General features: G+C 47.9%; 1 protein-coding gene across 8 annotated transcripts in view; it reads right to left on the bottom strand.

Moving 5' to 3' along the window:
• Positions 1-27,443, bottom strand: part of NEDD4L (NEDD4 like E3 ubiquitin protein ligase) — a 64,608-nt gene that overhangs the window by 20,683 nt on the left and 16,482 nt on the right. For 7 of the 8 annotated variants that reach the window (XM_079330555.1, XM_079330551.1, XM_079330554.1 and 4 more), the window contains exons 2-9: positions 24,655-24,728; positions 15,999-16,080; positions 14,149-14,187; positions 13,427-13,480; positions 3,256-3,306; positions 2,065-2,126; positions 1,848-1,950; positions 748-914 (exon numbers count right to left, since the gene is read on the bottom strand). In XM_079330555.1, coding sequence (XP_079186681.1) covers positions 748-914; positions 1,848-1,950; positions 2,065-2,126; positions 3,256-3,306; positions 13,427-13,480; positions 14,149-14,187; positions 15,999-16,080; positions 24,655-24,728 — 632 coding nt within the window. Of the gene's footprint in view, positions 1-747; positions 915-1,847; positions 1,951-2,064; positions 2,127-3,255; positions 3,307-9,543; positions 10,106-13,426; positions 13,481-14,148; positions 14,188-15,998; positions 16,081-24,654; positions 24,729-27,443 lie in introns of those variants that run through there. The other variant, XM_079330557.1, reaches the window with a different exon arrangement.

Here is a 27,443-nt window from a genome sequence, read left to right as displayed (position 1 = left end):
CATGCATGTATCAAGCTTCACTATTAGGAGACTGCCTAATCCCTCAGCTGAAAGAAAATAAAACTGGAAGCACTTCACAAATATCACAGAACACCAGGCTGGGAAGGACCTTGGGGTCATCTGGTTCAACCTCTCCCAGCAGGGAAACCAGGATGGCCTAGCATTCTGTGGAGCCCAACTTTGAACGTGTCCAGTGTTGGGGGATTCAGCACTTGTATGGACATGGTTTAGTGGTGGCCTTGGCAGTGCTGGGTTAAAACACATGATCACAGGAGAACTCTTCACACTCAGTTACTCTCACTCTGTAAAATGTGAGCCTGCCACAACCTTCTAAATCTAATCTTGAGAAGATATTGCTGCAGCTTGCAAGACCTCTCAGACAGCACATGCAGGGAATGAAGTTAATCACAGAATAATAACCTGGATCTCCTCAAAGCCGATCTCTTCAACTTCATTAAAACTTAACAGAGCTGACTTCTTTCCTTACCTCTTCAACTGTGTCTATAAACCAAGCAATTTATTCCTGTTAAATTACTTACTGAAAATTTCCTTATCTGTCTCCTAACAGTCTAAGGTGCGTTGTTACCGCACTGCCTCTCGTGCCATGCCAGATTTCCTGGAATCTGCCAGAACTCCCCGGCAGAGAGCTCTGTCCCTGTGCTGTGCTGGGGCAGGAAGCAGGCACGTTTCCCCCGTGCCAGGAGCCCCCGGCTGTGGCCCCACCCCAGAGCCCCGGGCGCCGCTCACACGAGGCTGGGCCGGTGCCACTGCGTGCTCCTGTTGTTGTGGTTCACGTAGTAGGTGCGGCCCAGGTTATCCACCTTCTCCTCCCAGCCGGGCGGCAGCGCGGGCGGCGGCAGCTCCTCCTGCCGCGGGGAGGCGGCATCGCCGGCATCCACCGCGTCCCAGCCGTGCTGCGGAGCAAGACAGGGGCTGTGCTCAGCGTGCGCCTGGTCTGCGCGAGCACACAGCTCACAGCGGGAACAGCTCAGCCTGCGCCTCCTTTCCATGAGCAAACAGCTCAGTGTGCACCTGGTTTCCATGAGCAAACAGCTCAGTGTGCACCTGGTTTCCATGAGCAATCAGCTCAGTGTGCACCTGGTTTCCATGAGGAAACAGCTCAGTGTGCACCTCGTTTCCATGAGGAAACAGCTCAGTGTGCACCTGGTTTCCATGAGCAAACAGCTCAGTGTGCACCTGGTTTCCATGAGCAATCAGCTCAGTGTGCACCTGGTTTCCATGAGCAATCAGCTCAGTGTGCACCTGGTTTCCATGAGCAATCAGCTCAGTGTGCACCTCGTTTCCATGAGCAAACAGCTCAGTGTGCACCTGGTTTCCATGAGGAAACAGCTCAGTATGCACCTCGTTTCCATGAGGAAACAGCTCAGTGTGCACCTGGTTTCCATGAGGAAACAGCTCAGTGTGCACCTGGTTTCCATGAGCAAACAGCTCAGTGTGCACCTGGTTTCCATGAGCAATCAGCTCAGTGTGCACCTGGTTTTCCATGAGCAAACAGCTCAGTGTGCACCTCGTTTCCATGAGGAAACAGCTCACAATGTGCACATTATTTCCATGAGGAAACAGCTCAGTGTGCACCTGGTTTCCATGAGCAAACAGCTCAGTGTGCACCTGGTTTCCATGAGGAGAGCTCAGAGTGCACCTGGTTTCCATGAGCAATCAGCTCAGCCCCATCAGTCTGTTCAAGGCATCTCCAGAGGTGTCTGGGTGTTCTCCTGGTGGCTCGGTGCCAGAGAGAACCAACTGCCAACTCTGTTTCTAGGGCTCTATCCTTCAAGTGCAGCTGACTCTAGTTTTTCTTGAATCCCTCCATGAGAATTTGGCCTTACCTCAGAGTCATCCCTCTGATCACTGTTTTCTTCCTCTTGGCCACCATTTTTTGGCATGTACGCCATCTTCAGCCTCAAGAAACCCTTCACACGAGATTTGTGGCTATGAGACAAGGAGGTACATTACATTTAACAACTCTTAAATAACTGCAAATAGAAAAAATCATGAAGTAACGAACGTTTTAAAGTCAAATGTTTGAAAGGTCCTTCCTCTCACCTTCTTGGTCTGAGGAGGAAATCCTTAAATGTGTAGGGCCTCTCCATGGTTGGGTCTTCAGTCTGTAAGCAGTGGAGAAAACGGAAAATTAAAGGGCTTGCCCACAAGTCCAGCCACATAAAGAACATTCACACATCAGGCTGACAGATTACATCTCTGATTTCCACTGAATCCTAATCTACCTAAAAAGATGGAATCTTGGAAATGTTCTATTCCTTGAGAATTTCAGCTTTCTTACCAAGTCACACCCTTCAGACGTGTGAGCACAGAGCTGCTGCAGGTACAGAGCTGGGAACTCAGATGCCAAGGGAAAAGGAGGATGAACCCATCCTCCCCCTTCCCCTGCTGGCTGTCTGAAGCATGGACTGCTGTAGCTGGCAGCAAATCCAGGCAGCCTCTCCTCTCACTGCCTGGCTCCATGAGAAGGGAACAATACATCTGTCACCACAAGGTGCTCCTGCTCCTTCCCTTACAGCTTTTCCCAGTTACCTTTATAACCCAACTTCCCCCATTCACACGTAAAAAGCCCTGCAAGGTCACAGATGTTCAGAACAACATGCACAAGATTTAAAAAAATATTAATTACATTCAGCCAATGTTAGCCACCCAAAACAGTAAATGATATCAAAAATGTTTGTACCAAGGCCAAAGCAATCACTGTATATACATACATATAGATATTTATTTCTATCTATGAAGGTATAAATAGAAATTGCACTTAATTTAGCATCTAATTTTGCAGCCCATGCAAAATCCTGGCTGCTAGGGGGAACTCAGGCAACTGGAGCTTTACAGAATTACAGAACCAGCTTTACACTGAATTCCTCCATTAATTAAGAAACAGAAACAAACATTACCACCCTCAAACCCAACACCTCAAATGTCTGTTGACAATAAAGTGATTCCAAGCCTGCATCAATTACTCTCAATTGATTGCTACTGAACTCTCAGTGCTGGCCAAGAATGCAGTTTCAGCTAGAAATGAAGAGATGACACAGCTGTGGCAGCCCTGTGGCTCTTGCTGAAGCAAATCTGTGCCACCAAGCTTTGTGTGCACAGCAGTGCAAGTCCCTGCCATGTGCCGGGAGTCAGCGTGCTCCCAGCCCTGCTGGGAGCATTTCAGAGCCCTTCAGGAGGGTGTGGCTGTGTGTGAGCTGCGCAGCCCCGGGGCTGCAGAGAGCTGCTGCTTACCGGGAGGTGACTGAGCGGCACATCCACCTGGCCCAGGAAGTCGTCTCTGGTCTGTCACACAGAAAGCAAAAAACAGTAAATACCAACCTAGTCACAACGAGACGGACATAAAGATGGCTGAGTACAGTGATTCCAGGAGGCCCTGGCTCTGCTGCAGTCCCTGCTCTCTGCACAGCACTGCCTGTGGCACTCCAGCAGCCCCCAACCCACGGCACTCCCCAGCACTGCCAGCCCCGGGGGGTTCCTGCTGGACGGGGGGCTCCCTGCGTGGACTGAAGCCCCAGGGCGAGCTCAGGCTTGGCTCTGGCTGGGGAAAGCACAAACCCTGCAGCAGCTGAGCCAAAGCCTGTGTGCTGTGGGCTCCAGGGACACCCAGGATCCACTCACAGGATCCAGAGATGAACTGCTCCCAATCAGCTTCTCCCAGCCCCTGTTTGTGACACCAGTGATTCCCAAATAACCTGCTGCCTATTTATAGGCACGCTACGCCTGCAATCCCAGGAAGTGCATGCTGCTGCTGCACTGCCAAGTTTACATAGTTCTCATAGCAGAGCATTAAGTTTAATATTAAAATCCGTATTTTATATGATAACATCATAAGAATTCTGTTTCTACTACAAAGGCAGGATGATGTTTCGTGAGCCCCAGAGAACAGACACATCCTGATGTGCTGGATGTATGGAACACAAAAAGCACCAAGGACACTGTGGTTTTTCCAATTTCAAGTAAAAACAGTGAGGAGATTTTTCATTACAGAATTTTGACTATTCACCTTCTTCCTAAAAAATACTAGAAAATATATTCCCCTCAAAGCTATTCCAGTGCTTCTACTATATCCTGGAGAACTGCAGCAACTGAGATCTGAAGGACCTGAGATGTAGAATATATGCAGCTCTTGCAAGTGTGCTGGAAGATGAGCAACAGGATAGCTGGTTTTAACAGGAAGGTTAAAAATGGTCATCACATCTTAAAACACTTTCACCTCCTCCTGCAACCTGAAGAAGGCAACTGAGAAAGAAGAAAAATGTTCAGACTATAACTTCTGTGGGAATTGAACGGAGACAAAACTGAAGAAATCCATAGATTCTCTCTCAAAATCAAAAATGGAACTGCTGTTTTAATAAATAGCTTGGAAAATAGAGGGATTAGGGGTGCATCACTTCCAGAGGCATAATATGTATATATTCTGCACAGACATGATGAGTAAGCAAATCTCTGTACTTCAGAAATTTTCCAACTAATGATTCTTTCCTCTGCAGCTCTTTCATGATTCTGGTGAAATTTACTGGCATTCTTCCTACAAATTAGAATAATTCTCAACTCAGGAACTCTGCAGCAAAGAACTGCTCTTGGAGAACAATGAAATTTTAGTCATCCATCACACTGATGCAACATCCTCCATTACTGAGCACTATTCCTGAATTTGCTCTCCTTGCCATGCACACTGCTCCTGGCAAAGCAGCACTAAAATAATACCAAATGACTCATGGCCAAGTGCAAGTCCCCAGTTTTCCATTCAGCAGAGCCACTCATCCCTCCATTCCACCCTCCCCTTACCCACACTGTGCAGGAGGCACCAGCCACTCCCCACAGCCCAGGGCAGCTGTGAACCTGCAGAAATCCCCCCTGTAACCTGAGTGTGACAGCCCAAGCTCGGGGAGCAGGCCAGGGGGACCAAACCTTTGTGTGACCCCCTGTGACCCCTGTGGGCACAGCAGCTCCCATCTGCACAGCCTGTGATTCCCATGCCAGTGGTGCTGAGCTGAGCTCAACTCCCTCTGGGGAAGCTGAGGGTGCCCATCTTTATTAGCAAGAGTCCAGAAACTGCAGTTTGAGTTGCCTTCAGCAGTAATTTGTTTCAAGATGCCCTCTGAAAGCCCTGCTCTCCCCAGCAGTGGGTGCCCCCACACTGCCAGGGCAGCACCTTTGCCAAGCTCTGCCCAGCTCTGTCACATCAGGAGCATCAGCAGCTTTTCTGGATGGTGATGCAGAGCTGCAGCAATGTGGGCTGAGGCTGAACGACACAGGAGCAGTGGCAGGGAAATCAAAGTCTCTGCAGGCAGGGAAATGAGGCTGCTGGAATGGAGTCAGGGAAGGCACGCTGACATTTATTCAGCCTGAATTTTCCAAAGGTACTAAGTGCATTCTTTCAACTGCCTGATCCCAGCAGCACTTACACTCAGGAAGGCATTAGGCCTGCAAATGTGTGACACTGTATTTTTGCTTTAATGATTTTCCTAACGTTATGGAAAAAAGCAAGATCCATTGTAAGAGCTCTAAGGCCATTTTTCAGTGACACAAAACTGAGTTCTGCCAGGTAATTATCAGAATCCTGAGGGGACACACGGCTCTGCACTGACCAGAGGGAACAGGAAGAGACCTCATGCTTAGGCTACAACATTAACTACTCCTAACTTCTGTAAACTAATCCTCATTTACACCTACAAATCTTCAAGCACTTTTTCCTTGCTGAGATCAAGAACCTTCACACCTGCTCCATTTTCAAGGTTAGAAACAACACATTTGTTTGTAACAGAAAGAAGAGCCAAGATTATATTGACTAGTTCATGGGGATCAGTCACTAATATTTAGTGCCAGATTTTTACAGTGGGTAATTTAAATTGCAGTCAGTTGAAATGGAGAAAGGAGAAAGGAGAATGGAGAAAGGAGAATGGAGCTGGAGCTCTGCATTCCTCCTGGATAAAAACATGGGACTTCAGATGAAGAGATGCAGGAATATATTCTACAATGAGATTTAATCTAACTAAACAGGGTAGGTTTGGCTTTGGGATATCTGCTGAACTAAAAACTTCAGTTTATGTGCACAAAACGTGCACATTCTGAAACTCATCAGTACTTGAGAGCTTTTGTCAAACAGAAAAGCAGCTGAAGAGCACAAAAAGCAATCAGCACTGCCTGGTTTCTCATCTGTCATTTTCTGTGGTTGATCTGCACCAAGGCAGCTCTGGCTGGCACCTGCAGCATTAAACCCATGTCAGCATTTCCATTAGAAATTCACTTTAGAGATTGCTGTGTACCCAAACTCACATTCAGATTTTCCATGCAGGAAAATCACTGCTATTTAAAAAAGTGATACTATTTCCATCTCTGCTGCTCAAAGCTTTATCCTGGTTTCTTCACAGAGAAATACCAATAGATACAGTTTTCAGGGAGAAAAAGAAAAATGCCTGACACAAAATTCAGAATCCCAGGGAGCTCTGGGAATGTGGAGGGATGAGGTAAAAAGACAGCACTGCCAATTCTTGACTTTCTGAAGCCTTGACTGAAAATGACAGATGGGTTTCTCAATTCTGCAAGCTAATTTACACTATTTGCCATTTGTCCTCCATCCACAGGGGGAAGGAAAAAGTAACATTTATTCAGCTCCTGAGTACTTCCTGCCTTGAAAAGCTGCTCCTGCTCTGCCCAGGTGTGAGTGCCCACCTGCCCCCTCCCCAACAGGCCTGCAAGCTGAATTAAAAAGGGGGACAAGTGATTTCTTGTCCAGGAGAGAAGAACTGATTTGGTCCTTAAGAGAAAGGCTAAAGAGACACAAGAAATGGAATCCATCATCCTGTACCTGCAGCTGTCAACAGCATCCTTATCTGCAGGGAGCAGAGGATTTCCAGATGGCCACGTGCACTCCTGCCCAGCAAGGGGAGAGCCAGGAAAAACACAGACCTGCTCACCTGAGCATGCCAACCTCCAGCTAAGGCCACAGGAACTGTGTTCTAGAAATGAACAGGAAACTCAGACATGTGCAATGCAGGAGGAAAAGCATTTGAGTGAGAGTGCAGGGGAGCTGTCCCCATCCAGCTGCCTGAAGGGACACACTGGCAGCAGGAAAGCTGCACTTCTGCATCCAGCTTTGGGCTCTCAGGAAAGGAAGATGTCACCTCTTGGGTCCAGATGAGGCCATGGAGCTCTGCACATTTGTAACATTATTTACTCTAAAATGATTTCTGAGAAAGGAGAGGGAGAGCTGAGCTGTGAGAAATGCAAGCTTGCACAACTCTGAGGTGCTGCTTCTGTTTGTTTACCAGATATAATCCAGTCCTACTCCTGCAACACTTTGTGAGGGCAGGCTGTATTTTGGTCACAAAGATGCCTTTGTCAGCTCTCTCCAACAGTTGTCCAATACATTTTTGAAGTGTTTCCCACAAATCCAGCTCTGCACTCACAGCCCCAGTGATAAACAACAGCAGTATGTGGGATATGCACAGTGCACAGACATTCTATTGCGTGGCATACAAAGTATCAGAGCAGGCAAAAGAATTTGCAACAGGGCTTCCAAATGAAATTTTTCACAGTTTGACATGAGCTCAGCCTTTCCTTAATATTTCCCTGTGTCTGGTAATGAAAGACATCCTGCCTGTCCCAAAGCACTTGTCTGAAAGAGCAGATCTGAAAGGTCACGAGCACTGGGAGCAGCAGGACTGCAGACGCCCGCTGGGATGTTTGCTCTGAGATAAATCAGGCTGCAGCAGCTGCTGCTCCCAGCCCTATATCAATCTCACACACAGAACCTGCTTGCACTGGGACACACCACAATTATTGCTTTTTCACACTACCAACTACAAACCATGGCAACCTCTCCCCTCAGCTTAAGAGATCAGATGTTTCAGGCACTCCCTTAATCACATCACAGATCTTTCAAATAAACTTCTGTGGGATAGATCTAAAATGACAGCTTAGCAAAGAATGTTGTGTGGTAAAAAAATGCAACAAAACACTCACACCAAAACACTTCCATTCCCCACACTTCCCATGGCATCCTGCCCAGTCCATCACCCCTACCCACAGTACTCCTGGATTGACTACAAAGATGGGAAACAGCACAAAGAAGGTTTAAGTGTCAGTTCTTTCCCCCTGAGAGTTCCTGGCCTGCAGGATGCAGTGCCATGTGGGCTGAGAGCCTCTGTGCCTGCCATGCTGCCTCAATCCATTCCTCACGGTGACTCAAAGCCAGAGCACAGAGGAACAAATCTCCTCATCCTCCTCTGGAACACTGAAGCACGTCTCTGGGGTGGGAATTGTTACTTCAGGGACTCTGGGGGGAGATCCTTTAAGAAAATGAGAACAGAACTGCTGCACAGACCCAGGGCACATCTCTGCAAACCTCTGCTGCCTCTGTGCTGGCTCTGACACACCTGGCTGTGGTCGTGGGAAGGAATAAAAAAGAGGAAAGGGAAAATCAGACACACTTTTTCCTGCTCCCTTACGTGTCCTGGAACCAAACCTGTACCAGCAAGGGATTTCTTTCTGTTTTCCTCTTTGAAGAGCTCCCGAGAAGGCTGGACACACAGAGCCTATAGCTGCAGAGGAGCCCCTGGCCTTGCTGCAGGGAGCAGCTGTCCCTGTGCTGCATTTCAGAGGCTGAGAGCCCAGGAGCTGTGGAGCCTGAGCTCTCCTGAGCCACCATGCCACAGCTGGAGGCAGAGCTGGCTATGCTAAATACAGCATCCCTGAGCTGGAACTCGAGTGGGCCGTGTTGGATTGCACAGCAAAGCAATTTCAGCAAATGACTAATCTAAACCCTTCAGCTTCCTTCCTACTTTGGGCTGTGAAAGAGTGGCTGAAAAGCATCAACCATCAGTCCTCACCCGCTGTAACAGAGCAAACCCAGAAGATTAATTTTGCCCTCCTAAATCCAAATCAAGGCAAATCCAAACAACAAGTGTTAACTGAGCTGTGCTGAGCCACTTGCACTTGGACCAGGACTTATGGTACACAAAAAGCATGACATGTTTTTCACTTCTACAAGGAGGAAAGAAAAATTACTACAATGAAGATGACTTTTTCCCAGACTTCTTGGTACCTTAACTAAGTCAGTATTTTGATTGAAATTACCCTAAGATTCCCACACTCTTAACAACTGTTTCATTACAAGACACATTTTAAAAGTGTATAGAGTTACACGTGTGTCAATTACGCTTAGAAATTGCCAAAGTATTTGTTTTTAAAACCAGAGTGCACAAGGAGTTCTTCATGCCACAAGGTCTCAGCCAACTAAACTAACAGGAACAGTTAATTTGCTATTTGAATGCTCTGATTTGAAAAACTCTTTCCAGCTGACGTAACAGCGAATTAAGAAACGCGTGACAGTAAGATCTGAAAATATGACACTGGATGTACTGGTGAGTGAGAGAGAAGTTACATTAGACTAGAAATAAAGGCGCTGATTCGCGGCTTGTTCACAGCAAGGCAGAACACTCCAGCCAGACAATGGCCTGGCCGCCTCTGTAAGGCAATCTGTGTTTTCGCAGCACTGCTCAGCACGGTACTTACTGCAGCGGGAGCAGGGCAGCCGCGAGCCTCCTTACCGACAGCCTGGCTCTGCTCCTCAGGCCCCCGCCTCACCAGGATCCTGAAGTGCTGCTGCCTGCTGTTTTGATCCGGTCTGATTTTAAACAGGCAGCCCTGCCCTGGAGGCACCCGCTCCACGGAATCCTTTCCAGGTATTCCTGCCCTGCTCCTGCAGTTTTCGGGCAGCTCCGAACGCGGCCCGTCACCCGAGGGGCCAGTTCCTTCTGCTGGCGGCTGCAGGGGGTAGGAAGTGCTCCTTTCCAGCCGGATCCGAGGGTACCTGGCCAATCTGTCTCCTTTTGTTCCCGTGAAGCCCAAGTTCCCCGCGCCCGCAGCGCTGCTCTGCGGCTGCTGCAGCTGGAGAACAAAGAGCTTTTTCCCGGAGCTCGCAGACAGGTCTGGCACATGCTGCAAGGACCAGCGCCGGGGCTCGGGGCTGGGAGCGGCATGCGGAGCCTCAGGAGCGAAGGGAAGCACGGTAACTTGAGGCACTTCTGCACTCGAGGCCCGATGCTGGATCCTCACACCGCTTATGTTTAAGCCTGCAGCTTCCCTTGGTTCCTCTCGCCGGGCAGCCTGCAGAGGCTCCTCGCTCTGGTCACGGGCAGGAACACCACCGAACGCTCTGCGGTCAGAGCAGACAGCTGCACCCGCCCGCTGCCCCAGCCCCTCGGTGTGCCCGGGTGGGGGGCTGGCGGCAGCCCCCGGGCAGGAGCAGCTTTCGGCCGAGGCCGCACGAGGCTCGGCGCCGGCGGGCGGCTCCCGCAGCGAGATCTGCACGGAGGAGCTGCGGGTGGGGCCGGGCCCCGGGCCCCGCAGCGGCTGCGGGATGAACATGGACGCGCTCCTCCTCAGGGAGCCCGCCGGCCGCGGGCCGCCGTCCCCCGCGCCGCTCCTCCTCGGCAAGGTGTGGAACGCCAGCCAAATGTCATCTTCTCTCTGCCGGCCGAGCGGCTCCGGCTCGGGGGCCGTGTTGCTTCTCCCAGAGCCAAAGTGAAAGCGCAGCCGGTGGGCCATGGTTTTACAGAGAGGAGAAAAGGAGAGGGACAACAGCGACAATACAGGCGCTGCCAGAAGTTAAAAACCAAAGACATAAACTCCGGGAAAAAGTGTCCCATCTGCCAAACGGTTAGCACTGCAGCCCTGGGAGCGACAGATAGCAGAAATAGCCCAAGTGGCAAGCAGCATTCCAGGCGTGCCTGGGCAGGAGCGGTCCGCGCTCCTGCACACACGGTGACATAGGGTAGGATGGTGGCAGTCACGTGCCCTGCTTCCCCCTCTCCAATCTAAGTGTGTCAGGAGTTTGTTTTTTCCTTTTTTTTTTTTTTCAATGCCAGCAAGAGCCTGAAACAGCACCTTCCCAGCTGCTCCTTTTCCATCAGGGAGGAGTGGCCCCAGCGGGAGAGCTCTCGCAGCTGACCGAGGCAGCGAACACACTCAGCACCGCCAGAAACCTAAACCACATCCCATTCACAGGGCACGCCTGCACAAAGCACTCGCACTGAACAGCAGCTACAACAAAGCCACTTCCAGTTTCTGTTAAAAGTTTAACTCAACGCCACATGCAAATGAGGAAAACTCCTTCAAGCGTAACATTTTGATGTGTTACAGTTCAGGAATAAATACTTAACCATGCCCATAACACAATTAAGCACCAAACTTTCACCTTTCGAAAGCCCCACCAGCAATATTATAAGCTGCAGTCCCCTCTAGGGAGCACAAATTGCCAACACAGCCATTGCACATATGGCAAAGATGTCTCACACAGGAAGAGCAGCAGAAGCAGGCAGGGCAGCAGCCCCAGAGCTCTTCTCCAGGTTTACCAGGCAGCGCTGGGGCTGCATGTCCGACTGCACTGGCTTGTCCCGAGCCCCAGGCAGGCAGAGCAATGCAGCACACGTGGCACTGCCAGCACCCAGCCCAGTTACACCCCTGGGAGCCCAGGGGAGCCCAGAACGGGACCACACACACCCTGGGCACCCTCAGCGAACAGCACTCCCTCCTCAGCACACACCACACCGTCTCAGGGCCTAAGTCTTGTCAACAGCTCTGAAAACCTCTGTGTGGCAGGTCAGTGCTCTGAACTCTGCTTGCAAGCAGCTTGCTTCCAAAAGCCAGGAATCACCAATGCCGAGAGCAATGGCAGCTCCAACTGATCCGACTGCCAGCAGCCAGCACAGTCCCACTTTGTTCTGTGTGCATTATGAGACACCACTGAAGTGTCAACAGCTTCCACACAGCAATGGTCCTGCAGAGTGCCTTGTAGAAGCACAGGTGCTGGTATTATTTTACCTTATTTTTCAGCTAAAACATATTACTCAAGAACACGGTCTCTGCACCCAAAATGAAGCTGCATCACATTTACTCTGTTGAGATTGGGGAACACAAAGGCAAGGACACCTGCAGAGACAGGGTGCACTTTGGTAATTTGGGAAGAAGGAACAAAATCCTCCCAATAAAAGCCATTTAAGTATTGACAATAGGTATGTGAGAGAAAAGCCCAAATAATCAGTCCAGTGTCTCCTCATTCTAGAAACACAACCTGATGAAAACCTGCTGTTCCAAACCCCCCAAAGCAGCCACAGACCTGCAAGGAAAGCCTTGGCTCCCAAGCCCAGCTGCTGCCTTGGCAGAAGGTTCCAAGCCCAAGGACAGACTGACTTGGGAGGCAGAACCAGGAGAATACACAAATCAGTCCAACAATAAAAAGTGCTGAAACTGCCAGAGTAAGGCCAGTCCTGCACACCCAAACCTGAAAATCCAAAGCAATGTGTCTGAAATGGCTATCCCAAACCTGTCATTTCCCAGCTGTCACTGCATACAAGTTTTTTCTCTAACCCACCTCCCTGTCCCTGTGGCATTCCAATGGCACATGGCAGTTTGAAAAGTGCAAGTGGTCATCATGATAATAATACACAAATACATATGTTCCTGGCCAGCACACTGTAGGGGCACAGTGCCACTGGTTCACCAGTTTACCTCCTCCTGAGGAAAGTTCCAGTCATTTGGCTGCCAAGTCCTCTTTCCCCCCAGATAACAGCTTGTGTGGTTTCCTTTGCTCTTTGTTTATCAGGAAGATAGAAGGAAAGATCCTATCTGTTGAAGACAGATGCTTCTACACTGCTTTTTAAATGACAGTATCTCTGCAACTCTGATCCTAATTCTTAGGAAGTAAACAAGTTTGGTAAGGGTTGTACTGCCCCATCCCAGAAAATGTTAATTCCTGATCTCATGAACAGAGAGATGGTGCTACAGTGCTCAAAAGGCAAGCCCCAAGAGCCACCCAGCAGTGTGCCACTGGCACCTTTAACCCTGGAGGTACAGAGGACACACTTCACCCATGGATCATAACCACAGCAGCAGTCAGGTGGGGAAAGCTCCTCCAGAAGAGCTGCTGCACCAGCCAAACCTAAACCAACCAGCAGCATGTGAGCACTGAGGCAGAGCTGAACCCCAGCAGAGCACCACTGTGCCATCACCTCCAACCTCCACACACCAGGTGCAGCTCTGGGAAGCAGCTCCCAAAGCAAGATGGGAAGCACAAAAGGGCTGGAAAGGGACACTAAAATGATCCTAAAATGATCAGGGACTGAAGCAGCTGCTTCACCAGTGATAAATGAGCTCAGGACTCCATTGGTTTGAAGTGGAGGCCTGCAGAAGGACAGAGTGAGGGTGTCACTGGGCAGGGTGAGGAGCATTTTGGTCTCTGCTTTAGTGTCCTTTCAGCCCTTTGACCCTCTATCCGTGTTTCTTGGCACTGCCACTGCAAGGCCAGGCTAAGGACAGCCTGAAGCTGTGCTGTACCTGCCAGCTGTGGCACACAGGGCCCTGTGGGCAGAGCAGCCCCACCAGCACAAGCACTCACCAGCCTGTTCTCATCAAACACCTCGAACAGGAGCCGATGGTTGGTTGGGTTGACCTGTGGGAAAATCCAAATGTCACTGGAGTTCAGCAGCTGGACAGTAACAGTGCCTGGGTACCAACTCAGGCAGCAATCAAACCCAGCAAACAGGGCAGGACCACCAGGGCTGATGTAAACCTTCAGCTGAACTGGAGCACCAGAACCTTACTGCAACTGGAAGAGCCTGGCAGCTGAGATAAAAGCTTTTATTTGCTGTGCTCAGTTACTGCATTTCCCTGGCAGAGGACTCCAGCCCAGGCTGCACTCTCAGGGCTCCCTGACTGACTGACTGATGTATGAGGACCAAGAGTTTTGCTGCATTTCCTCCAGAATTTCACATTCAGGTGTTTCTGGCTGTCCACTGCTCACCATCTCCAGCCCATTTAGCACACACACCCCTGGAACACCCAACAGGAGTCTCCCCAACACCTGAAAACAGCAAATACACCTCCAGAAAATCATTTACTTAAATTAAAGCAGAAAGACTGCCAACATTATTGCTGAGGATTTTCAAGATGTTTTAACAGAGCATCTGTACCAGAGGTTTTCAGCAGTGTGTTCACTTCCTTTTGCTGAGATTTCAGATTTGTAGTACTCAGACCCCAGAAAAAGTTGTTTGGCCATGTGTCCCAGGCAGCATTCCCCATGAAACTGAGCCTAAAGACTGCAAATAAAGAGGAACTTACTCTGAAGTAAAACTCCTCATTCCATTTAGGGTTCAGTGTCTGTAAAAGAAACAACAATATTTACATACTAATGTTTCTGGTGTGCAATTATAAAAACAAATACACAATCGAAGTTTTCTAGAGAAACAGAAAGAAAAACATGTAATAAATGAAGTTGAAAAATATATTGTCATCTAGAAATTCTCTATTGAGTAAACCAAATGTGGGAGGACAATTGAGTCAGATGATCCTAAAATAGACATTAAAGATAAATAGAATTTGATGATTAAGAGATAAATCATTGAGAACCTACAGAAATAAAACCTGAAGACATTTAATTCTCAAGTTTCATTTAAACCCAGGGAAAAAAAAAAGTATTTTTTAAACACAGAGGTTAACTTTTAGGGGTACAGAAATATGCTCAGATTTCTACTGTAAAATAAACAGAAAAATTAAAACCAAAAGGTTATTCCTTAGAACAGGTAAGATTTCTTCCAATCTCCTCCCAGCCCAAGGATTTTAATGCTAACAACCTGACTAGAATGCACAGAATAAATGTGCATAGACTGCAGGCTGAAGTGAGCTCAGGCATGACATAACAAACTGATAAAAGAGATGAGAACTGCAAACAACCATTTGGACAATTCAGCTTGGGGAAGTATAAAAACAATGGGACAATCTGTGCAAAGTTTTTGTGCTCATGCCAAATCATTCCCTCATGCTCTCACACAGCAGAGATTTATGGGCAGAGCTGACAGGAAAAATTGGCTTTCCACCCACAACAATTCTGTTTCAGTTCTAGCAGAGAAGGGGAATCTTGGCTGTTTATCTTAGTGCTTGCCACAGATCCAGGAGATTCCTCGTGTGCAGGAGTGGGGGCTGAGTGCCCTGAATCTCTCCAAACTGGGAACAGCATGGGAATAGATGGCACAGCAGGAAACACAACAAACTCAGCCTCACAGAGACACATCCTGGGAAAGGGCAAGTGTGGCACACAAAGGACTCAAACTGAGCCACACCTTCACAAAGGGTTTTCAGCCCTACACAGGGCAGGAGGACATGGATCTGCCACAGCTCCAGGACCCCACAGTGGCTTTCATGACTCCCAATGTCCTGATTTTAGATACACATCATTCCAGTTTGTCTTTTCAACAACAATTCTGTTTTGCAGCAATGATTTCAACTGAACCCCTGTTAACTCTAAATACCTCCATAAAAAATGACAACTCTGTATTTTCCCATGCTTTTCATACAATTTATGACTACTTTCCTCTCTGCCACCATTAACAGCAAAATAAAAACAAAATATGCTTACAAAATCCTAGGATCCTGATAATGATAAATATCTACTGGTAAAATTCTGTTTGTGTGAACTAAAATTGAGAAATGAAATAAAACTCCAATGAATCTTTTGTTTCTAATTAAAAATGCAAAAACTTCCAGGCTTTCCTTACAACATATCTTCTGTCATCTGGTTATTTTAAATTCCCATATTAAGAAAATATTTTGAAAATAGAAATTTCAAACAGAATGATAATTTTTTGCTAAAGGTCAGATAAATGATAATTGAAGCAGAATTTCTCAGTCCTCTATTTCAGCCATGTCTTTCAAAGAAATATGAATTTGAATAAAGAACCTGTGCTTGGTGCAGTGAGATTTGCTAAGCCAAGCCTTAGGGAACAGCATGCAACATGTTGGGTGCTGTTCCAGGCCAGACACACTGAGGTGCAGGCACCTGCTCTCTGCTTAAACCACATTATCCAGTTGCTGTACATGCAATGACTTTAATTAGGCTGCATTATGTTATACAGTTGTGTTCCAGTGCTCTCAATCCTTCCAAAGCCAAGGAATTCAAAAGAGTGCACACGTACCTTTTTGATAGTTTTGGTCTGCACAAGGGCAAGTTCTCTGTTCTCATCTGCTACATACAAGGAGAGTTTCACATAGGGGTCACTGCAAAAGAAAGATCAGATTGAATGGCCTGCAGCTGTACAGCCAGAGAGCACTGCAGCAGGGACTGGGCATTTCAGTGGCTAACAGCACCTGCAGTGCAATGTCCTCAGTGCAACCCTGCCCTGAGAGCAGAGCCCATCCTCTCCCTGCAGCTCTGTCCCTCTGGGCACAGCCCCTGCCCCCCAGCACCCCCTGGCACTGCACTGGCAGCACCCAGGGAAATGTAAAACCAGGACCTGACCTGCTCTGGTGCTTCCCTCCCCAGGGGCAGCACCCTCAGCTGGAGCACGAGCCAAGATCCCTTCAAAGCATCAACCAGAGGCACTCTCAATACCAGGCACTCAGATTTACTGACCAGGTCATTCAAATGCTGACACTTTTGAATTTAAGGAACTATTTAAGGAACAGTGTCACTACAGAACAATCAGCACTTGCATGGGCTGCTCCATGTATCGAATATAAAATGCCACAAAGGTGGAAACAAGAACAAACAAGACATCTTGTTGGACTGATTATTCCTATCAGTAGTTGCACATAAATGCATCTACTTAAACTGCAGTTATGTTCAGAATTAAGAACCAAGGTTTAGAAGAAAGCAGAGCATCATTGTGATCATAAAGATATGCTGATGCTGCTTTGAATTGCTTGATGTACCATGCTAATATTTACAGGTATCCTCCCAGGTTTGGGCTATCAATCCATGCCTGGGCAATGTTGTTTTCAGGAACCCTTAGAAAAACTACAGTTTTTTAGTGCTAAAATACCCTGGATGAACCAGTCTACAGAAAATGAAAACCGTGAAGATGGTACAGATTATTTTAAAAATCTAGTTCTATTTTTAAAAACTAGAGAACAATTAAATTTGTCACCAGTTTCAGTAAGGTAATCTGCCTTTAGTGAACAGATTAGTGCCATCCCTGCCTGCTCTGAGTCAGACTGAGCAGCACAGCCAAGCTGCTGCTGCTGAAGTGAAGCTGGAGTTTGCCCAAATGACTGGATATTTGAGACTGTTTACTTACATGCATTTGTTTATTTAACACAAACACGTGGCTGGAGGGAGACTGGAGCCCCAGGAAAGCTGACACTGCCCCAGTGGAGCTGTCCCAGGCAGCCCTGCACTGCAGCCACTGCTGTGCCCCAGGTGCCCACGCAGATCTGCTCTGCACAGGGACACTGCACAGGAGGAGTGCAGACATCCCCCATGCAGTCAGAAACACACACACACAGTCAGACAGACACCCATAGTCACACACACACCCATACAGTCAGACAGACACACACCCATACCCATACAGTCAGACACCTCTTCCCACTGCACTTCCACGAGCTCTCAGTGACTAGAACACAGCTGATAATACTAAAACTCTGATGGCTGTATGCCAATAAATAAAAGGCCCTGTAAGGCTTTTAACAAAGCCCTTATTGCACTCAGGCTCAGGGTCCAACACCAAAGAAGCAGGGCAGAGTGCAGGTGCCAGGTGAGCAGCTCCAGGGCAGCCCCAGCTGCTGGATCCTGCTCTGCAGATCACACAGCCTGTGCTCCTGCACCCAAACAGCTACTGGGAAATGAAACAAGCTACAGGGTGAACAGCACAGCCCAGCTGACACCTCCTGGGGAGCACACACTGTAATTGAACTAACCAGGAAGGAGTCACAACATGGGCAAAGAATGGAAGAAGGCAGAACCCCAATTAGGAACATAACTACAGCAGCAAAACAAAATAACTGGGATCCCAGAGAACAGACACTGCATGTCAAAGCAGCAATAGAAACACTGAGGGAACTTTACAGTGCTTAACTGCACCCTGAAAACCCAGCGAGCAGCAAGTGGAACTGATAAATGCTGGGGACTCCACGACCCTCTAATGGCTCCATTCCAACCCATCTATTCTATGGCTCCTGGATTCCAACTTCTGGGCACAGGAAGCAGACTGCCACCAGCCTGGAGCTGGAGCTGGCAGATATTGTCACCTGAAATGGACTGAATGAAAGGAGGAGCACTCAAACAGTGCTGCAAGCACAGGGACACTGACAGAGAGCTGCCAGTGCAGCAAGAGCACTGTGCCCAAGAGGTGACCCAAGAGCAGCTGCAGCCCATAATAACCTGCACTCAACAGAGGGCAATTCCAAAGCTCCAAGCAGGGCTAACAAGAGAAATGAGCCCAGTCATCATCCTATCAGCCACTGGGGATGAAGGGCAGTTGATTTGTGAACACCTATCTCAAATGCTCCTTGTACAAAATCAAAAATGATTAAAAGCACCAAATCTCATGATGATGGCCAAAACCTGAAAACATCAGCACCTGCCAAGATCAGGAGAACCTTGAAGCTGATAACAGTTCTCTGGAGAATAAAAGGGAATGCTAAGAAAATGATGCTAATAATGGAAGTTATGTTAATCATAATCACAAGTTAGTGCAAAGACAGTTTGGCAGAACAACAGCCATCAAAACAATCTGAGGCTTAAGAAATCCTTTTCCTGACCTCTGGGATCCCTCAGACATCCACAATTAGCTATTTCCCATGGTTTTGCCAACTTGCAGAATTTGTCATTTTCCTGAAGCTCAAGCAACTGTAGGTATATAATTATCCTTCATTTCAATCTCAGCATGAAAAGGCAAGCTTCCAGCTCTTCTTCTGGAGAACAACAAAAGCTCTGATAACTTCAAAACTCCAGCAAAAAAATGTCAAGGAAGATCAGCCTCCTTTAGAAACCACATTACTTTGGAGCACTGTGAAACTGGGGCTCAGGAGCAGTGTCCCACTTGTTCACTTGATGGAATCACATCTGCTCCATACTTCTGAAACAATTTGGAAAGCAAGTCTCAAACTACCTTCTGCCAGTGACATGATGTATTATTTACTTATTTTAAGCTCCAAAAGAAGGGGGTGGAGAGCACAGGCACACGTGAAAGAACAATGGAACTGCTAAGGCCTACATGGCTCTATTTTTATTTTAAAAGCTGAAACCACCTCCCCACATATAAAATTTAGTAACACTTGTTATGCAAGTGCATGAATGCCAGGCTTGTCACATGCAGGCAAACTCTGCATTTCAAAATAGCCCGACTGCTTCTCTTTGGAACAGTCTTGCACAAGAGAATTTAGCTTCTGTGAGAAACACAGAACCATTCCCCTTGTGCTGCCACTTCTCTGCCTCACATGTGTGCAAGAGCTGATCAACAGCTCCTGTAATTGTGGCTACAGAAACAGAAATAAAGTGCTCCTGCAGACAGCAAGCCTCCAAAAGCAGCACATACAAATTCACATCAGTAACATGCACCATCCTCAACAACATCCATCTCAAGGAGTCTCTACAAAATCATGGGAGTCCCTTGGACAGCAGTTCACATCAGGGCTGGAAAGGTTATGCTTCACAAGAGGAAATTCTACAAACCTGAAAATGTGTTTCAGAATCACTTAAACACACTTAGAGAAACTCCATCTGTGCATGCACTTAGTGGAGCTTAAAAAGATCCAATTTTTTTTTTTTTTTTTTTAAATCCCAATGTTTTGCTTAGTCACTTTTAGATTCAAAGAGATGAGGGAAGCAAACTGCCAAAACATGCATCATTAAAGAAGATGAGAATTATAAGGAGATACTTCTAACCAAGTTTTATGGAGAGCAGTAAAAACAATGTTCTAAGGCAGCAGCTCTTCCAGCCACTATCATTTTACCCCAACAACCATTCCCCTGGTGACTTTCCCCATTCCTGCAGTAAGAAGGAAGGATAAATGAACATCAGCTTCTGAAAGAAAACAAACCTTACCTTCCCCTTGACTGCAGAGCCACCCTTGCAATCCACTGTGCCTGAGCGTCCCAAATCTCACTCCACACCAAACCCCACTTTACAGACCTCCCATTTCCCTGCTAGGGTTTCATTTCACAAAGACAGGCTCACACTTCTGACTCTCCAAGAAATGCAGCAAGGCTTCAGCAGAGAGCTGCTAGAGATAATGACTCACATCATAGACAGCCACGAAGTGTCCGTGGGTGAAAAAAGGAGTTAAAAATTGTACCTCAAACCCCACCTCCATGTCTCCACCTTCCTTTGCCATGTTATGTTCTAATAAAGGGTACCAACATGGATTCCTTTTGTATTCTTGCTCTCTTGGAAGCCTCCCAGAGCAGAAAGGATATTTTAATCTTCCAAAACAGATGGAAGTGTAAATATGGGGTTTTTTCCTCCCTGAGGTCATTTTTTTTTTTTTTTGCAAAGGTTAAATGAATGCTCTAGCAGAATATGCATGCACCAGCCCTGAAGCTGAGGGGCTGATGTATGCATAGATCTTCCTATGCCATTTCACACTCCCAAAATATCTTAACAAGTTCCAAAATGCAGAGGGGGTGGAGGAGCCAGAGAACTCCGTGACACCTGATTTCAGGAAGAGAAAAGCTCAGCACAGCAGTTCTGCCTTAAATATTTAAGATCAAAAGGTTTCTTCAGATGATTTTATTGACATGCCCTATTTTTCTTCTAAAGATACCAGATTCAGGTAAACTCATAGATCACAGCAGATAGCAGGAGGTAGGAAAGCTGAGGAGCTGGATACAGAAGATTGCTTTCTTCAGGTAACAAGAAACATTGTGTGTTTCTGTATTTGCACAAAGAAATTTTTCCACTGAGCAATTATCTGATGAGAATTATTTTTTACTAGGACATTATAACTGTCAGGAATGATTACCAAATCTTGTTAAGGAGCAGGACCACATGCTGGAATAAGCAGCATTTCTCCATTTGCAGCTCCTGAAACATACACCCAGTGCATCCTAAAGCACAGAACATGCACAAATGGGTGAATGTTGCTAATTTTGGTGAAGAACCCTGGTTTGCTGCAAGGCCAGCAGGTGCCGGTGGAGGCTGCAGAAACTCTCTGGTGCCCTCTGCTGCCCCGGAGAGAGATCACAGCCACAGCCCGAACGGCACAGAGCGGCAGAGCAGGGACAGCAGTGTCACACAGACAGACAGACAGCCCCGACTGTCCCGCACAGCCCGAACACGGCACAGGGACAGCAGTGTCACACAGACAGACAGACAGCCCCGACTGTCCCGCACAGCCCTGCCTGCCTGGAACCCCTGCACAGCCACAGCCCGAACACGGCACAGGGACAGCAGTGTCACACAGACAGACAGACAGCCCCGACTGTCCTGCACAGCCCGAACACGGCACAGGGACAGCAGTGTCACACAGACAGACAGACAGCCCCGACTGTCCCGCACAGCCCGAACACGGCACAGGGACAGCAGTGTCACACAGACAGACAGACAGCCCCGACCGTCCCGCACAGCCCGAACACGGCACAGGGACAGCAGTGTCACACAGACAGACAGACAGCCCCGACTGTCCTGCACAGCCCGAACACGGCACAGGGACAGCAGTGTCACACAGACAGACAGACAGCCCCGGCTGTCCTGCACAGCCCGAACACGGCACAGGGACAGCAGTGTCACACAGACAGACAGACAGCCCCGACTGTCCTGCACAGCCCGAACACGGCACAGGGACAGCAGTGTCACACAGACAGACAGACAGCCCCGGCTGTCCTGCACAGCCCGAACACGGCACAGGGACAGCAGTGTCACACAGACAGACAGACAGCCCCGGCTGTCCTGCACAGCCCGAACACGGCACAGGGACAGCAGTGTCACACAGACAGACAGACAGCCCCGACTGTCCTGCACAGCCCGAACACGGCACAGGGACAGCAGTGTCACACAGACAGACAGACAGCCCCGGCTGTCCCGCACAGCCCTGCCTGCCTGGAACCCCTGCACAGCCACAGCCCGAACACGGCACAGGGACAGCAGTGTCACACAGACAGACAGACAGCCCCGACTGTCCTGCACAGCCCTGCCTGCCTGGAACCCCTGCACAGCCCTAGCCCCAGCAGCCCCTTCCCACAGGGAAAGCACGTGTGCTTGCTGAGCACTGACCATGCTGCTTTCACACTCCTCACTCCAGCTGGGGCTGCACCAGAGGAAGCTCTCAGCTGCTTTCTTTCCCTTCCCACACTGCTAATATTAATTTCCACTGCACAGGAAAAATTCCCATGGTCAATCAGCTAGAAAAAGGAAAAAGCACCGACAGAGTATGAACTCTCTCCCACTTGAGCAGCTGCCCTCTAGTCAGGTGCTCTGGGAACTCGGTCACAGCCCTGTTCCACCCCAGGGCCTCCGGGGCAGAAGCACACTGCACTCTCCTCTGGCACACATGAAGAGGCATTCAGCAGCCAGATGATTTTTGTAATGGTTTGAATAATTTATGAAAGCAACTGCCTTCAATGGATTTGTCCCTGCTCATCAGGGGAGCCATCAGTACAGAAGGGGACAGGCTGTGAGCCAATCCAGTTCCAAGGCAGAGCAGTGCTGGAGGAGACAGCTCCAGGGGCACAGCTGTCACCACACCTTTTGCAGTAGTTAAAATCAGATATACCCTAACTGCAAGTGCACTAGAAGCACTGATAGAGCACTTCAAAGAACAGGCACAAGGCACACACCTGCCCCTTTGCCATTGCAAAGCCACGGCCACAAGTGCTCTCCTCCCATCACAAACCAGTGACAGGACACAGGTGAATTAAACAACTCGGGCACATTTCAAGCAGCCTTGCCCACAAGAGGGGTATGCAGCATGACTTACAATCCTACCAGCAGCCTGAAGCCTGCTCCTCCAGCTCCATCATGGATCCTGGACACACTAAATCAATCCAGAAAAGTGCTTTTCACAAAAGAGCAGCTACAAGCAACAAACCCATAACAAACTCTTATGCCCTTAGAAGCACAGCTCCCCGGCAATGAAAAACATCTGCCATTTTAACTGAAAAGCACTTTACATTTTCAACTTCCATACAGCCACAGTTGCCACTTCATGATGTAGAAGGCAAAAATACAGTACTGAGGCAGCCCATCAGCTGTACCTTTACAGGACACACAAAGTCTGAGTTCAGCCAGCACCTGCATTCTTGTATGAGATTTATTGACACACTTCAATTAAGAAGTTGGAAGGAAATGAAACATTCACACATGCAAGCCAATACTAAATTCACAAAATCCTAATCTGCAGTATCTGCTCACCATCAGCCCACACCACAGACTTGTAATTTTACAGGGCAAAATATAAAGCAGGTTACAGACCCCACTTATCTACACTAACCAGCCTCTTCTGCCCACCTCCATTGCTCCTGTGAGGATGAAATGCCCTGCACTTAACCATCACCTCAGGGTGCTCACAGTTACTAACCCACTCTACATCCCAGTTACTTGGTGTCATTGCAACCCCAATTCCATAATTTCTGAACTATCAGGGGAATCATAGGTAGCTACGAGGTTGGAAAAACCCTCTAAGGTCATTGAGCCCAGCACAAACCCATGTCCCCAGGTGTTCCTCTAAATGGTTTTTGAATCCCTCCAGGGCTGGGCAGCCCTTTTGGGAAACACATTTTCCCCTCCCTAAACCTGCCCTGGCACCACCTGAGCCCTTTCCTCTTGTCCTGCCCCTTGGAAGGACAGAAGGGAAGCAGAGCCCGACCCCAGCTGGCAGCACTTTCCCGTCAGGGTGTGTGCAGAGCAAGGTGGTTCCCCCTCAGTGCCCTTAGAATGATTTCCTAAGTCAAAAAGAGTCCCAGAAAAGCAACTCAAGAGCAGTGAGATTCCTTTCCAGTTCCAATCTCCAGAAGGAAAGCACAAGTTTCTCCAGGGCTCCACACTGGTAGGAGACCTAGCTCAGATTTTATCAAGAAGGAAATGGCTTTCAGACTCTGCAAGCCCACAGGCAGTGCTTTATAATGTGAGGCTGATTAAAAAGGGTCAGGACAACCCACTGAGGTACAAAACACAGGGTATGCCTGGTAGTTAATCTTCCACAGCCAGGCAGGACACAGTAACTGCTCTGCTGCACCGCACACAGGCACTGGAGCTGCAGCTCTGCAACACCCACAACTGTATATTTACTCATTTGAAAGGTTAAAACAGATCTAAAAACACATGTAGGGAATATGTTTTTAACTCTCTGCTTTTATGGAAATCCTACTGACTTGAAACCCATTAAGGGCCAAATCAACAGGATTCAGTACAAATCACACTTGGATTTAGCTTCAAGCATTTTGTAAGATAAAAGTTATGTTGCTTATGGTCAGCATCAAAGACTGTCCTTCAAAACCACACATTTGGAGAAAGAAAATAACAAAGCCTTGGCATACCATACTCTGCACACAGCTACCAAAGGAACACTTGTTGCAAATTTCACCCAAAATACTGGGGTTGATAAAACCTTTTAATTGCTGCTTTCATGCAGTTTGAAGCTGGATACACAAGTTAATGAACAATTTGTAAGCATCATTAAAGAAATACAGGAAAACCCACAGGGAAGCTCATTTATACATTAAGAAATTAGTCACTTCAATAAAAGCTAAAATTGGATACCACTAATTTCAAACTGATAAAACCCCTCTAAGTAGATTGGAACATTGCAGCAGAGCATTTTGTCATGCTTAGGCTTAAGAGAGCAGCGACATCAAGGCAGAAGAAGAGAATTACTGCCTGCAGAGCTGCAGGCCTCGTGCTGCACAACACTCACCTGGCTCCAAAGATGTCCTTCTTGGCCAGATCAATGCCAGAAACCACCTTCACCCTGAGGATGCGAGACTCCTCCTGCAACAGAAACAAAGTGCTGTAGAGTTTATGCTGCTGGTAGTTTTGAGGAGCAACAAGAGGCAGGATCTGGAAAAGAACCTCCTCCTAGAAGGCTTATCTGAATCCAGCCATGAGGAGTATTAGAGTCCAGTCAGAGCTGTTAAGAGTTCAATAAAGACAGAGGAAGAGGAGATAACAGTAATAACATCACAGCAATAATACTGCAACAATAATAGCAATAAAAGTAGAAGAGTATTTGCTGAACAGGGCTGTTTCACATCCTAAGTGATCCACATGCCACAAATCCATTCTGCATTGACACTAAAGCTCTTCAAACACAAGGGAAATTATTCATAACCTTTCAGTAAGGAGAGATGTCTGTGGTGTAAAAATCGAGGGTGCACGGTTCAAAAGAAATCCTTCCAATTACATTTTGAATCCTGTCTCACCACCTGGGTGTACATGGAGAGCTCCAAATCACCATTCACTGACAGACAGTGCACATCACTGCAGCATCAGCCTGATGCTCACACTTTACCACTTCATTACATGAAGCCCTGAGAACATCACTAAAAATGGCCTTTTTTTTACTTCTTTTTTTTTTTTTTCCACCCTGTTTGAGCAACAGAGGCCACCAGAACGAAACCTGGAAAGTCTTCTACAGAAACAGGTTCTGCAGTCCCCCGTATCAGTGATACCTTCTCTCCCCTGATAAGCCTGCCAGAGCTGCAAGATACTGGATTCAATTACAGTAACTTGACACTCGGTTCCTTGAAGCCCGGTCAGAAAACAATTACACTTTCCCACAGGTTCCTCCCGGCCTGTTTGCTTTAGGCAGCTGAAAGGCAGATTTCCCAGCTTTGTCAGCTGTCCTGGCACAGATGTCCCAGCTGGGAGGAAGGTCAGGGCAGCTGCAGAGCAAAGCCCTGCCTGGGCAGCCCAGGTGATCCCTGTGGAAGGGATGGGAGGCAGCAGTGCCCTGGCACACGCCCTGCCGAGAGCTGGCTGCACTGGGCACCACTGGAGACACAATCCTGCCTGTCAGCCTGGCCTGGGCTGCTCTCCCACTGCAGGGCACTTCCTAACTAGGGAACAGCCCAAAGCTTACCTGAGAGGAGAACAAAACAGCACGTGGAAAACACAATTCAATGGACTCATGTTAGTGGATATTGAAACCTTTTCCTATGTACCATGTGCCTGATTTTCTAGAGTGGTTTTAATTTTCAAAAGGCGATGAACTTGCAAATTGTGATCAAGAGAATGCCTTCAGTAAGACAAGACAGCATAGAAAAACCCAAGCAGAAACTCAGACTGTTCAGGCCTCACTGAAGCAGAACTAGGAGAAGTTGCAACAGCTGTTTCTATATTAACAAGCTACTCAGATTCCCTCTAGCAAAGTCCAACATCAACTTTGCTAGAGTGGCATCTTCTTCCTGCACTCTGCATATTAACTGATTCAAAAGAAATCAAAGAAAAACAAACAATCCCCCCTCCCATAAAAGAGAAAAAAAGGCAAGAGGAGCTCCCACTACTGGAGGATCCCTGAGTTTTGCAAGATACAGAAGATGCTACTCAGATGATTGAAATAGTCTCAAAAACACACCTGAAGGGTCACATCCACTTCAAGCATCCCAAAAGCTGACCCTGTTCCTCCTGTGAGGAGGCTCTCAGCCTCCCCACAACATTCCAATTTAACAAGCAGAACAAGTGCTTTTGCAAATGTTTATTCTAATTTTCATATGCACAAAATATGCACACACATATATGCAACATTTTTTTAAAAAGTTAAACCACCTCCTCAGCTAGTGATGAGGTCTGCCATATGTGCCATATGTATTAACTTTTGCTGACTCCTTGGATGGCAATTTCTTCCTTTATCTCCAAGTGTGCTGTGTCCAGGTAAAAAAGGAGTTAAATTCTTTCAGCAACAGCGAGGTGATCTCACCTCATTGTCCACCAAAAAATCAGATAAAGGATTGCTTGGCTGGGCACAGCCTGAAGCTCACAGAGTACCAATTACCTGATGCAGGTTTCCATCCAGCCCTCTCTGGAAAGACTGTACAACAAAACTAGGATTTTGGTTGGTTTTTGTTGTAAACCCAGGGCACAGTGACAGAGATCACTAACTACAGAAAAATTCTGCATGAAAAGACCCAGGATCCAAACCCCAAATAATGAAGCAATCCCCAGCACAAGCAGAGAATGGGATAAGGTTCTGCTCAGGGCTGAAGTTACACAGCAGAAAGAAATACTTGTCTGGTGATGAGATTAAACTGTATTCACCTTGTGTGCAGGAAGGGAGCAGCTGACTGCAATTTCTGTACTGCACTGAATTCCCTGTGTTCTGTAAAGCACATATCCTAATCTGCTTTTTGAAGCACAGCTGGGAAGACAAGCAGCTCACCTCACAGAGACATTTCTCTCTCCTGCTGACAGAACATCTCTCCCCTTGCCTGGAGCACAGAGAGCTGCAGGGGGCTCAGGTGCTGCCCCCCAGCTGAGGCTGCTCCAGCCAGCAGTGCAGAACACAAGTGGGAGCTCCAAGCAGCCTGTGCTGAGCACTGGGGCTCAGTGCAGTGTGAGGCTGTGTGCAGCTGGGATGGCAGGGGAGCTCTGGCCATCCCTGCCCCACACTCAGCCTGCCCCAGGGGCACGCTCACCTCTTACTGCTGAGCTCCACTGCACCTCTTCTGCTTTGTCCAATCATTACACCAACTTTACCTACTCCTGCCT

Source organism: Erithacus rubecula (assembly GCF_903797595.1).
Source record: "Erithacus rubecula genome assembly, chromosome: Z".
In the NCBI taxonomy this organism is placed as follows: Eukaryota; Metazoa; Chordata; class Aves; order Passeriformes; family Muscicapidae; genus Erithacus; species Erithacus rubecula.
The sequence above is the reverse complement of the archived record's forward strand: the minus strand, read 5'-3'. Positions and strand labels throughout refer to the sequence as shown.